We start from the raw sequence: 14143 nt of genomic DNA on the forward strand, positions 1-14143 counted from the left end.
AAACTCTATATACAGACGTTTAACTGTCTTATACTTATACAATGAGTAGCTCGTTTATAAGTCGTGTGTAAATTCCTTACTAATAATCACTACATACGTCGTGTATAACAGTACAACTGTTACACAGCTACGTCATAGTTTCGTCATTACTTCGTTACGAAAGGTAATAGGATATCTGAGGTTCTCTACTGCATCCGGTAGAGCGCTCTAGTGTGGCGTATTAAATATCGATAGTACGACTGGCTCTAATCGATTACCACACTATATTTTGGTCAAAGATTACAAGCTACAGCAATATTATTCTAATAATTCTATGATCTTTGGTTTGTTCTTCTGTGGTTACAAGGTAAACATCATCATAAAATGACAGTCGATACGAACAGCTGTTAGAGGGGCGGCCATTTTTTCCCTATATACAACGCTTAAACAAGGGGTTTCGTGTATATAACTACTGCAAAGCAATTCCCATTGTATAGTTACAGCCTGTTTATATACGTCCATAGCTTATTCATGGTTTATTAGTAACGTTTTCTGTCTCAACTATGCATAAGTCTCGTATAAAAACTATACACGGTTTATTAGTAAGACTGTATTTATATTTAACATGTATTAACAAATGTTAATATTAATAATTGATAAGTCATAAGATTGAACATTTATACATTATTTATTGTATTTAATTTAACAAATCATTAACCTCTTAAACGTAATGCTCTTCAAAAACTATTTTCCTTTTGAAAATAAAATATATTCACAAAAATCAGGTGTAACCATGGGTGACCCACTGTCCAGCTTGCTTGCAGAAATATTTCTTCAAGAAATAGAAAACATACATCTTCCAAACATAATATACAGTTTTATAAAAGATATGTTGACAGTATCCTTATTATACCAAACTAATACAGAAATTCTTAATGCTTTCAATAACCTGCACTCCATCCTTAAATTCACACTAGAAGCCGAAGAAAAAAAATCAATTAGTTTTCTAGACCTTACTATCAAAATAAGTGAATTAAAACTTGAGTATGATATATACAGAAAATCCACTTCTACCACCCATTCTATCAATATAAATTCTTATCATCCATATAACCAAAAAATGAGCACGTTCATATACTTAATAGACAGATTGATCAACGTCCCCTTAAGTCATAGTAACTACAAAAAAAAAAAAAACTAAATTACATAATAAAAATAGCTCAAGAAAACGGCTATAAAAAAGGATTATCATCAACACCATGAACAAAAGAATAAGGAAACAAAAACATAAATCAATTACCACCCTAAAACCAATAGAAAAAACTAAAAACAAATAGAAAAACTGGTAAGCTATGACATCACGGTACCATCACCAATAAATCATATAATCTTTTTAAAAAAGAAAATATTATCGTAGCTTTTAATACCATTAATAAATTAACACAATAAGGATAAAAACTTGAATGGGAGCATATATTCATTAAAATGTAAGAATTGTAATTCCAAATACATAGGTTAAACAAAAAAGAATTTTAAAACCAGATATGAGCATAAATCAGATTTCCGGTTCAACAGGAATAAATCAAAATTTGCACAACATTTCATTAATACTGGATACAAATTAATAAATATAAATGAAACTCTGGAAATCATCAAAACCATTAATAATTGCAATAAAATAAGCACAGCAGAAGAATATTTCATAGCTAAGAAACACAATAACCACTTCCCTTTGATCATTGAAATAATCTCTAACCCAAGTAATGTCTTATACAAAATCAATATTTCGTAACATGATTGACTACATGCACCAGCAAGTTTCTGTCCTACCCACCACCCCACGTCTCTATAAGCTCAGTTGTCACACATCTTCATGTACTACTGAACATGACTGTCATGTAAGTAAGCTTAATCTGTTCAACATATTCATACCTACATTCCTTCTGTTTTCTTTTTTTTAATTTACAGATCAACACAATAACCACATCAATAAGTAATATTCAGTTCTGACATCATTTACACACAACAATGTGTAATATATGTAATCTTTGTACACATATTTTAATACTTCACCACTGTGTAAGTGTCTTATTGTTTTTAATTGTATGTATCCATACACACTACTGTAAGAATGTATCATATATTACTCAACGAAATTAATTTTTCAGGAATTTGGTGTATCAAATCTAGAACAAATTTATAAACAAACATTGCTGATTTACTTCCATAAAAATCACAATAAATTTAAATCTGATCCTCATGAATACCATATGAGCCAAAACCACAGTTTCTTTCTAAACACCCCCAAATGCCACATAACTGCTGGATTAAAACATAGGAGAAATTTTGGACCCAAAATATATAATGAATTAATTAGAGCTTACCCTGAATGAAGTACACTTAACACACACAGATTTAGAAAACAAATTAGATTAATTATTTAACTTTTTTGTCTTTTCTTGAGCTAATTGAGTTAAAAATTGTAATTGAATACTCGTGTACTTTGTATTTTCTATATTTGTATATGTCATTACATGGTCTGTATTTTACTTTATATTAATATTATTGTGCTGAATGAACACTCTTCAATTTTGTATAACTGAAATGAACTGAACTGTGCCCGAGCATGAGCTTCTGCTCTTTCGGGCTAGAATCCCTAATGTAGTGTAGAGAGAGAGAGAGAGAGAGAGAGAGAGAGAGAGAGAGAGAGAGAAGAATCTAAAAAGGATAGCTGCCCTTGAAAAAGGGGTATCGAGCAGTAACAGCACCTAAATTAATTGTAGATCAACAATATTCTATTATAGTTTTAATTTTGTTTTAATATTATTTGATTTTTATTTATTTTTTGGGAGCAGCTATCCTCGAAAGGAATAATTTATTTTTCATATATAGAACTGTACAGATGGTTATTTACAATCAACAAGGAATGTCTTAAAACATTCATGGCTATATCTTGAAGTTTCAAAAGATCAATATAGAAACGATGAAAGAAACTGATACAAAATCTTGAGATAGTGCCCCTTGCATCAAAGAGCAAGCCCATTACTTCCCAGCGACAAACAGGTATGTGGTATTTCTCTTCCAGATAAGTAAAGCAGGGTTCATAATGTCTTTTCTTTTCCAGATCTACTTCTTGTGGTTGTAATTCAGTACCCTCAAATCTGATAGTGGGATCGATTATGAAGCCAATCTTTTGATTGTTATCAATTGCTATGATGTCGGCACGTTTGGGGAGCCAGTGGATGAAATACAATGTAGTTCTTCATAAACATCAAATTTTCCAGACTTCTTGAGACATTCAGCAATTCGGCTTCTAATCCAGTGATGACGATTGTTCTGCAACAGTTCCCCTTTTCTGCAGAAACCAAGAACATGAGGAAGAGTTTCGTACTCGTTGCAAGGCAGCAATGGGATTCTTGGCTCCTACCAGGGACACTACATACTGCAATGACATTGCAATTAATTTTTATAGTGTTAGTCCATTGAGAGGTGGAAAGGCCTTTCGTGGTTGATATCCAGGAATTTGATTTTGACCATTCTGAAAAATGTGAAACATCTTTACCACGGTGGTTAAGTTTTTTCCATTCTTCAAATTGTTGATTTCATTGTTTCTTCCGTAGATTTCGCACATTAGGCTGTTCTTCAGAGGGAAATCAAGGTGTTGTATACTGGCTCTTATTTTTTGTGCAAAATTTCTTGTAGTCGCAAGAAGAGGATCATCAATGGAATCTAACAGGTTGCATACATTAATATGTTGCAAGAATGCTTCCCACGAAGCTTTCATAATGCCCAGACCATGAACTTTTCTGGAACTATAAAGCATACTATCTGGGCTATCGATTGGCAATCCAATTATTTCCTTGACAGCACTTCTTATCAATTTATCAATATCAAGCAAAAAACTATTTTTGAGCTTTGATTATGGAGCACATTGTAGAGGATAAATCAGACTTGGCAATATATATTGGTTTATTATATTTATCTTTTGATCAGGTTTGAGAAGTGTTGAATGTATTAGTTTGGATATACTAGTATGTAATTTATTCAGAATGCCTTTCTCATCTAAAATAATTTCATTTTTATATGTGACCCCTAAATATTTAATGGTGTCATTGATATTTGTTGACACTATATTCAAACCACTTATTGTTGTAATGTCGGATGTTTTTAGATTTCCTTTTTCTATAACAATGGCTTTGGATTTAGATGTAAGTATTGATTAGTAGTGTCAATTAGAAACATAGCTGATTCAATATTATTTGATATGAGGGCAATATCGTCAGCGAATCATAGAGCTGTTAAGTTCTGGCAGTATGGACTAAGTTGGTAACCAAATTGAGAGGCATTTTCAGGATCATTTAATTCCTTAAAAATGAAATCAATAGCCAGATTGAACAGAATGGGCAATAAAGGCGATCCTTGAGCAACTCCTCTACAAATGGGGATGTCTTTCGTATGGGTAGCCACTTCTGATTCATTGAAGACAGAGTTATTAGTTACGAGAGATTTTATTAGGGATTTCATTTCCTGAGGAACAGAGTCGAATTAATAGATTGTTCAATTTGTTGATGTCCAATATTATCAAATGCTTTGGAAATGTCCAAAAACGTGATACAACAATCTTTCGTCTTTAATTTAGAGTGTTGAAGACAGCTGTTAACTAGTGTTCAGTTCAGTTCATCAGGTGTCTGCCTTCAGGGTTGCCTGCAGTAGATATCTTCCTATGTTACTCTACGCTGCCAGAAGTCCATGTCTTGCCAGTCTTCATTAGTTAGACCTCTGGATATCATTGCCAATCTCACTCCATCCATCCAAATTCTGCCAGGACGTCCTCGTTTTTTTCTTCGCCTGGGGATCCATTGAAGAATTTGACCTTCCATTCTCTGGATGTGTCCATACCAGGTTAAACATTTCTCTTCTGTCCGATCCATGATGGTAGTATTCCTACTCACAGCCATTCGGATGTCCTCTTTTCTCACCCGATCCATAACAGTCTTTCTAATGCATTTCCTCCAGAAGTTTAACTCTGCCGCCTTCATACATCTTTCTTGTGCTTTGGTCATCTCCCATAATTCTGCACCATACAGTGTGATACTCTCAAATAAAGAGTGATAGAGAAGTTTCTTTATATCAAGATGTATGCTTGGACTCCACTGCGTGTACAAACTCTTCCTTGTTCTATTCTCCGTTGTACATCTACATGACTCCTACCGCTTGAGTCTATCCATGAACCAAGGTATTTGAAATTTGAATTCCATTTAATCTTTCCAATTCCAACGTCCAAATCTTTTCCATTCTGCATCTCACCCACGACCAGATATTCACATTTATTAAGATTGGCTGTTAATCCCCAAGCGGTGTATTCGATAAGAAGCCTCTTCACTAGGAACTCAGCATCCTCTCTATCTTGAGCCAGTATTATCTGGTCGTCAGCGAATAGTAGAGAAAGAAGGTAGGTGTCTCCAATTAGGATACCCATCCCTAAGCAACTTTTCATCCACTTTGTTAAAACCACGTGCAAATATGCTTTAAAAACATTTGGTGACGTTGAACATCCCTGCTTTACTCCCTTGTTTATGATGAAACACTTCGAAAATAAAAGGCCTTCTTTGATACAACATACATTTGCTGAATAAAGCAACTTTAATAGCACAATGTTCTTTGCAGATATCCCTGCATGTTCTAATGCTATCCAAAGGAGAGACCAAGGCACACTATCATATGCTTTCTCTAGGTCCATAAAAACTGCATGTAACTCTTCATTCCTACTATTAAGCTTTTCACAAACTTGTCTTAATATAAAAATATTATCTGTACATGACTTACCCGGCGTGAACCCACTTTGTTCTTCACTTGATGGACATTCTGCAGAAATTCTAGAGGTATTAATAATAGGACTCAATACTCGTGTAATGCTGTGCATTACTGTAATTCCTCGATAATTTGCACAGTTATTCTTGTCTCCTTTTTTAAAAATACATGTTAAATAAGATTCTCTCATTTCACTAGGGAGTAACTTCAATTCTAAGATGTCATTGAGGTAATATGTGAAGGCTCTTAACATAATTGGTCTGGCGTACTTAAGAAGTTCTCCATTGATCCCGCCAGGTCCCGGAGATTTACCATTTTTAAATCACTTTAGTGCATCCACAACTTCATCCTCTGTAATTGGAGCCAGGTCATGTAATATCTGCATATCTGGGAGTGGAAATTCATTCCATCTTTCCTGCAGAAGGATTGTATAATAGGTTACCCAGTTTTCCATTGATATGGGAGAGATTCGGACTTTGTAAATATTGTTGTTTCTCATAGTTTTAAGGATCTTCCAAGTGTGAGCTGAACGAGCATATCCCAATGAGCTACTTATAACTGCACACTTTCTTCTTCACATTTCACTTTTTAGTTTATTTACTTTTTAACTTTAATTTTCCTTTTCTGTTGTACATATTTATCCCAACTTCTCTGATCTTGCTTTACTAACCACTCCTGGTAACATCTCTTCTTGTGATCTACTTCACATTTCACTTTTTAGTTTATTTACTTCCTTTTTAACTTTAATTTTCCTTTTCTGTTGTACATACTTATCCAAACTTCTCTGATCTTGCTTTACTAACCACTCCTGGTAACATCTCTTCTTGTGATCTACTTCCTCTTTCATTTCTTCCTTCCACCAATCGTTCCTTCTTTTTTTAACTTTAGTTCCTAAGGTTTCAGTTGCCAGTTACCTGGAATATATCTTTTATTTCTCGGTACTTTTCTTCATGAGATAATCCATCCAAGTTAGTCTTCCTGAATTTTTCAAGTTAGTCTTCCTGAATTTTTCAAGTTAGTCTTCCTGAATTTTTCTTTCAGTCTATTTTGATAGGGCCTACAATGTTCGAATCGATACATCTTGTAGTAGTTCGACTCAAAATTCCGGTTCCATAGTCTTTTCCAAAGACAAGACATCCTGTCGATGACTCCAATTCTTCCAAGAAAGAATCAGCTATAAGCAAATAGTGGTCTGATCCACATTCAAAGCCTCTTTTTACTCTGACATCTATTACTTGTACTGAAGTTTTCTGTCTAGTTAAAAAATAATCAATTATTGACTTCTTATTGGCTTGAAACCAGGTAAACTTATGGACTTCCTTATGTGGGAAGAAGCCATTTCAAATTTTCATACAAAATTCTCCACATAACCCTATTATGTGCAAGCCATTGTTATTTCTGTCTTCTTCTCCATATGGTCCCACTGTATCCGAGTGATTCTGTCTTCCAACCCTTGCATTCAGATCCCCCAGAAGAAATAGTTCCTGTTTATCACTGACTTGATCTAGCACATTTCTTAGTTGATCCTCAAATTCATCTTTCTCTTCTGTACTAGAACTATTGCTCCTGCATGTACTCCTACAATTACCATCTCTCTTCCATACCTCTTTAGTATGATTGTAGCAATTCTCTCGTTTATCGGTTTAAAGTCAATAAACCTCGTTTTTAAGCTTCTTATTAACCAATATGGAGACTCCAGATGACACTCTCTGATCCTTGCTCACTCCACTGAAAAAATGCCAATAATTTCCTTCTGTATTACTACCTGATCCCTTCTTCATTGTTTATGTAAGGACAACCAGATGAAGGCTTGCTCTTTCAATTTCTCCAATTACTTCTGAAAATTTGGCATTTAAGCCTTGTATGTTCCATGTTCCATGTTCCATAAGCGAGTTTCTGTTCACCAGAGCCAGGTCTATTACCAGAAGAACCATCTATAATCCGAGGCAAATATCTAGCTTTCCGAACACGAAGTAGTTTTACGTTGAATAGGTTGTCAGCCCAGACAGCAACCCCCAACCTGGAGGACCAGAGGTTTTCTGTTAGGATCCCTTCCCTTAGATAAGTTGCCTTACTTGGCTCACGAGTTTTATCTACTCGTTTGCTAGTTTTGGTCCACCCTGGATAACCAGTGAAGAATTAATAAATGTTCCTGGAATTCTTACAAATCCTCCTTGTTGAAAAGACAGTTCAAGAGAAGGTTGAATTTTTCTTTCTAAGGTCCTTTCAATAATTCTGCGTAAAATAGAGGAAATAGTTATGGGGCACCAATTAGTAATACTCGGATCTCCAGATTTGTGAATTAGGATGGTACGGCCTCTTCTAAAGGATTTTGGAACATAATTGCAAGCAAGCATTATGTTGACAATAATGCAAAAATGTTATGAGCATTTAAGTTCTTTTATTACCTTAAATAATATCCGATCAGGGCCAAGTGCCGTATCAACATTCATTCCTTTCATGGCATGCTGTATGTCTTCAATTGATATAAAATGTTGAGAATAATTTATACCATCAGTCTCAGGGAAAGTGTAGTTATCGAAAGTGGAAAAATATTCTGTTCCTAATGTTTCAGAATAAAATTCATAAATACTGAAATGGGAATTTTGTATTGTGTAGCCTCTGTATCATGCATTATACCTTCTTACGTCTAAAATAACAATAATGTTGAACGAGATCATAATTACATTGTTGTTTTCTCCTTTCTCGAAAACGTTTATCACGACGTGTAGGATTATTAGACTGAGAAAAGTTTGATTGCTGATTGAATTTCTTGGTTTTCCTTCCTCGACAGCTGGGTGTTGAGGTCCTTTACATTGAGCTGTAGCATTTCATAGAAATATAAGAAAACTATGTATAAGTTCGTCAAACTTATTTTCATTAAATTTATTACCATCTTTAAATTCATTAGATATTATACATCTTGATTACACAACTTTTAACACTGTATCACTTCGGAATATGTATGATGAGAACTTTCTTGTGTTAAATTTTAACGTACCTTGTTAACATGTTTCGACCTATTTTGGGTCATCTTCAGAACAGGTCGTTGTTGGTCTTGGCGCCTCTTGTTTCCTGTGAGGGTGCGTTCATAGTGTAGAGTCAAAGAGTGTATGTGTTTTGAAATTGAGTTGTGTGTTGAGAATATCATTGGGGTGTGTTTTCGTGTGTCTGTATGTTTCATATTGTTCTAGTGTGTTGAGTTTCTGGCTTTTTGGTTGGATGTGCAGTATTTCCATGTCTGTGTTGATGTCTCTGTAGGTGTGGTTGGCATTTGTGATGTGTTCTGCATATGTGGAGGTGTTTTGTAATTTTGTTATGGCTGTGATGTGTTCTTTGTAACGTGTTTGAAATGATCTGCCTGCCTGTCCTATGTAGAAGTTGTTGCAGGTGTTACATTTGAGTTTGTATACGCCTGTGTGGTTGTATTTGTTTGTTTGTGTTGTTTGTGTTGAGATGTTTTTGTAGAGTGTTATTTGTTCTGTATGCGATGTTGTAATTTAATTTCTTGAATGAGGTTGCAATTTTATGTGTGTTTTTGTTTTCGTATGTTAGTGTGATGTATTTTTTGTGCTCTTGTGTTTGTGTTGTATTCTTCTGTTTTTTGTGGTTTTGTTTTGTCTTACGTATTATGTTATCTATTATGTTGGGGTTGTATCCGTTTTCTTGTGCTATATATTTGATTGTGTTTAGTTCTTCGTTGTAATCCTGTTGGTTCATTGGTATGTTGAGTAGTCTGTGTACCACTGTTCGGAATGCAGCTTGTTTGTGTTGTGTGGAGTGGTTGGATGTGTTGTGTATGTGTGTTGTTGTGGGTTTTCTGTATACTTTGAATATGTGTCTGTTGTCTACTTTTGTTATTGTGATGTCTAGAAAATTTATGGATTTGTTGTTTTCAATTTCTAGACAACAATTCAAAAACGATTCTCAAGATATCTTTATTTTAAAAAATATCATTACACTAAACAACAAATTTTTAGTTTTTGTCTTGTTCCGAAATGAAAATAGGTGAATATTACTAATATGTGTGCCCTAAATCTGAATTTAAAATCCAAATTATCCCATCATGTACCATTTTCTGGGGTAAATGGATTGAATTTTTTATGAAAAACTTTTATTTTTTAATTTTTCACTGCTACTGTTGAAATTACAACACACTAGGAATTCAAAATGCCTCATAATACTTGAAAAATTTGTACTGGATACAAAAGTGATGTTATGTAGTTTAAAACACAACAATAATAAAATATTTCATGCACATGAGAAAAATGTCGGAATTTGAACTTACCATTTAAAAGAATTTTCTGAATGACTTTTGTTTATAACTAGACCCAGGACTGTCTTTTACAAGGAACCAATAATAGTCTGCAAGCATGCTGAATGATGATCTTCCTTTATATTGCCTTTCCATTTAAGATATTTCTTGATGAAATCTTTCCCCATGCTCGTTGCTTACCGCTACAAGGTTAGAAGGAAATAAATCCAAATGAGAATGTAAGAAGTGTATTTTGAGAGACATATCGCTGGGTCAATATTACAAGGTTCTATGTCTATATCAGAAATATTACTACATACACCCTTGTAACATTTAGCCAGCGATATGACAACCCATTTTCTTATATGCACTTAACATGGTATCCACAACAAGTTCTATGTAGAATTTTCAAGGAAATTTGAGCAAACATCTCTGAAAGTGTACCAAGACATTTTTTATGTGACAGAAAGTTTTTCCTCAAACAAACAGTCAGCCATAACTTTGTGAATTTGTGGACAGATGAAAATGCCCTCTTTTAATTTGCCTTCACTCAAACTGGTAAACCTTTCTTTGAAATACTGAAAACCACATCCTTCTTTTTTTAATTGCATAGGCCTCACTTTGAACTGTTATGAAATTTATTGAATAGAATGGACCAATATCTGTTTATTTATTATAATTACAAAAGAACATTCCAACAACCATAAGAAACCGGAAATAAGTCATAAAATCATAAAATGCATTAACTTTTGTTTTGGTTTACAACCCAAACCAGCGCCAGATGTTTCCTGGGGAGCGCTTATCGAAAAGTGAAATCATAGTGTATCTTGAAAACCTTACATGATACGAAGAAAAGAGATGCATTTTCGGATTCAGCACACACCAAACTATAAGGGACACATTGTTTTAAGTCAGAGCAAAATTCTTATTGTTCAGTGACTTATTTGGCCTTCCATAACAAAATTTCGTACAACAGTCTACTTGCTGAATTTAATTTAATGTCATTTGTTAGTCCTAGATTACTTGCTGTGTAACTTCTATTTTATAAAATATTCAACAGTCTACTGGATAATAGCGAAATATTATCACAAATCCAGCTTAACACTAGAACATCACATTTAAGAAATCGTCAATTGATATATTATAAAAAAACCAAACACTTCAGCACATAAAAATTCACCAGTGTTAAAAATGTGTTCAAAATTCAATTAAATATGTCAAACATGGGATCTAGATTTCAGCATTTCTTACATGAAATATAAACATTTTCTTATTAATATACTGAAAGTAGTTGATTTTAAATAGTATTGCTATCTATTTATTACTCTGTAATTTGCCATTTATAGCTACATTTTACATCGTTTGGTTATGATATCTATATTTATCTATTCTTTTTTATTTTGTATTTTTCATTTATATCTATATCTATGTCTTTTATTTACGCAGTATGTATTTGTCTGTTTTTTTTTTTCATTTGTATTTACATTGTACCTTGCATTTGTATCTGTTTTTATCTCTTTTTTCATGTTATCTCCAATTTTGTGTTCTAAGCAAATATTTGTAATGTCTATTGTAATTGGTGTTTTGCCCTGTTATAGGCATAAATAAATAAATAGCAATGGTATTCAGTCTTAGCAGTTGATTTTTGCTTTCTTTAATAGATATCAAGCCAAGTAGATGTAGTGATTATTGACTTTTCATGCACATTCGATGTAGTCCCACATGACATACTGTTGGTTAAACTACAATCAATGGAGGTTGACTTCAGAGTACTCCAGTGGATCAAGCAATTTTTAACTTGTTACACTCAGAGAGTACATGTGGGGGAGGAATTATCGAGTCCAATAGAAATTACTTCCGGAGTTCCACAGGGGAATGTCTTGAGGTCCCTTCTATTCCTGGCTTTTGTAAATGATCTGTCAGTTAACATCTTGTCCAGGGTTTGCTTATTTGCAGATGATTGTATCGTATACAGGGAAATAAAAAGTTATGAAGATACTAATCTTCTTCAGAATGATCTATAGAAGAACGATTGGTGAAAGGCCACCAAATTAAAATAAATTCTCTAAAGAGGAAAGCCGTCAGATTTACAAGAAAAAGAAATAAAATAATCGCATCGTATACCATTTCGAAAGTTAAAAAATGTAAATACCTATACCTAGAAATAATTTTAACAGCAATCTCGATTGGGTGGAACACATTATTGATACAGCAGGAAAATTCTGGAGATCATTATTCTTTGTGATGACGGTACTAAGAAAAGGCTCTGATAAATCCAATGAGATTGCATATAAGTTACTAGTTCGTCCAGTAATGGAATATGGTGCTGCATGTTGGTTCTTTACAGATTAGAACATATTAAGACATTGAAAAAGATTAAAAAACAGACTCTCAAGCGTTGTCATAATAATTCAACATTAAAATGGGACACACTCACAGACAAGAGAACGCGAATTACATTATGTGCAATGCTCAAAACATACAGAGGTGGGCCTTTTTGGAGAAAATAGAAAATAGGTTGCAGCTGCCAAATTACTCTTCAAGGAATGACCACTCATATAAATTGAGGGAAAGAAGACAGAAGACGGACACTGGAAAGTTTTCTTTTCTCAATCATACTATCGGGACTGGAATGCTTTACCTGCAGACTTACTAAAGACTGTACCAATAACCAAGAATGTATTTAAAAATAGGCTTAAGGACTTTACTAATACACAGTAGTTTATTATGCTCACTATTTAAAGGATGTTATTGATGTTTTGTTATTTGAAGTGTTGTATCAGTGAAGAAGTGTGTTGTGTGAGTGAAGTTTTATAGTTTATAGTTATAGTTAAAAGTATTTGAACAGTGAAATGTTTTTGAAGTGTTAGTGGAATCAGGATAATATCAATGAAATGTTCGTAGTTCCAGTGCAGTGAGTGAGTTGACAGTGAAATGAGTTTACATATGACTTGAGGCTTTCCCGGCATTTGATGTAGAATAACTCTTCTTGGGTTCTGAGCCAGGCGAGTTGCTTAGTTGCTTCCAAGCTTTCATTGGCTAGCTCTGCCATCTTCTTCAGGGAATGAAGAGTGTTACACTTACATTCTTCATTCCCAAAGAAGATGGCAGAGCAAGCCGTTGAAAGCTTGGCAGCAAATATCCAACTCACCTGGCTGAGAACCCAAGAAGAGTTATTCGAAATGAGTGTAGCGCTAAAAGATACTTTTGTATGTATGAACATATCGTACTCATGGATTTCAGTTCGAATTTAGGATTAAGGTACAAATTAGATTTACTTTAAATGTTATTTTAAGTGATTGTGTTTCATTTAATTTAGGATGCTCCTTGTTAATATGATTATACTATTGTTATTATTTATTATTTTTATTATTGGTATTATTGTCATTATTGAGTGTAATTAGTTACCACTGGCACCGGGTATTTACCCATTTGTAGTGTGAATAAATACATACGTAAAATAATTTTATAATTCATATGAGCTAGTTTCATATTTTGTTAATATCGTTGATTCCTTTGAACTGAAGACAGAACAGATGTGGATATAAAGTGCTGTTGTGTGATTATAGGTACGGGTCAACTGTTTGGTGTGTGTTGGGAAGTTACTGGAACATCTGGACAAATGGTTGGTTCTAGACGAAGTTCTTCCATTTTTGCCACAGATTCCATCTAGAGAACCTGCAGTGCTAATGGGAATACTTGGTATGTTAAATATCTTTGAGTAAGAACTTTAAGGTTCTCACTACAGAACAACAGTTTGCAAACTCACAGACTATGCATTATGCTTCATTGGTCCTTATAAACACTTGGTTTGATTCAGGTCGTCTAAAATTAAGTGTCTTATGACACCAGTCTACAAGCAGTTTCATCAAGTAAGTTGACATATTTATTTGATAGAACTTCGAAACTCTGAATCTGAGTCAGTTTTTTTTTAATAAGTAACAGTTTTTTTCTTTTCTTTTAAATATGAATGAAAATTTGTCGTGCTTGTGGAACAAATTTGGATTACTAGATCACTGTCCGATGTTACACCATGATATTCTGTGCAGAACATATAAAAACAAGAGGCTAGTAAGTTTGTTTGGCTTTTGAGTGACT

At 33.8% G+C, this 14143-nt stretch overlaps 1 protein-coding gene across 4 annotated transcripts in view; it reads left to right on the plus strand.

Moving 5' to 3' along the window:
* LOC138704931 (SCY1-like protein 2) overlaps positions 1 to 14143 on the plus strand; it is a 205955-nt gene that overhangs the window by 157947 nt on the left and 33865 nt on the right. For all 4 annotated transcript variants that reach the window (XM_069833363.1, XM_069833361.1, XM_069833362.1 and 1 more), the window contains one exon: positions 13615 to 13747. In XM_069833363.1, the coding sequence (XP_069689464.1) occupies positions 13615 to 13747 (133 nt within the window). The remainder of the gene's footprint in view (positions 1 to 13614; positions 13748 to 14143) is intronic.

This window comes from Periplaneta americana, chromosome 8 (genome assembly GCF_040183065.1).
Source record: "Periplaneta americana isolate PAMFEO1 chromosome 8, P.americana_PAMFEO1_priV1, whole genome shotgun sequence".
In the NCBI taxonomy this organism is placed as follows: domain Eukaryota; kingdom Metazoa; phylum Arthropoda; class Insecta; order Blattodea; family Blattidae; genus Periplaneta; species Periplaneta americana.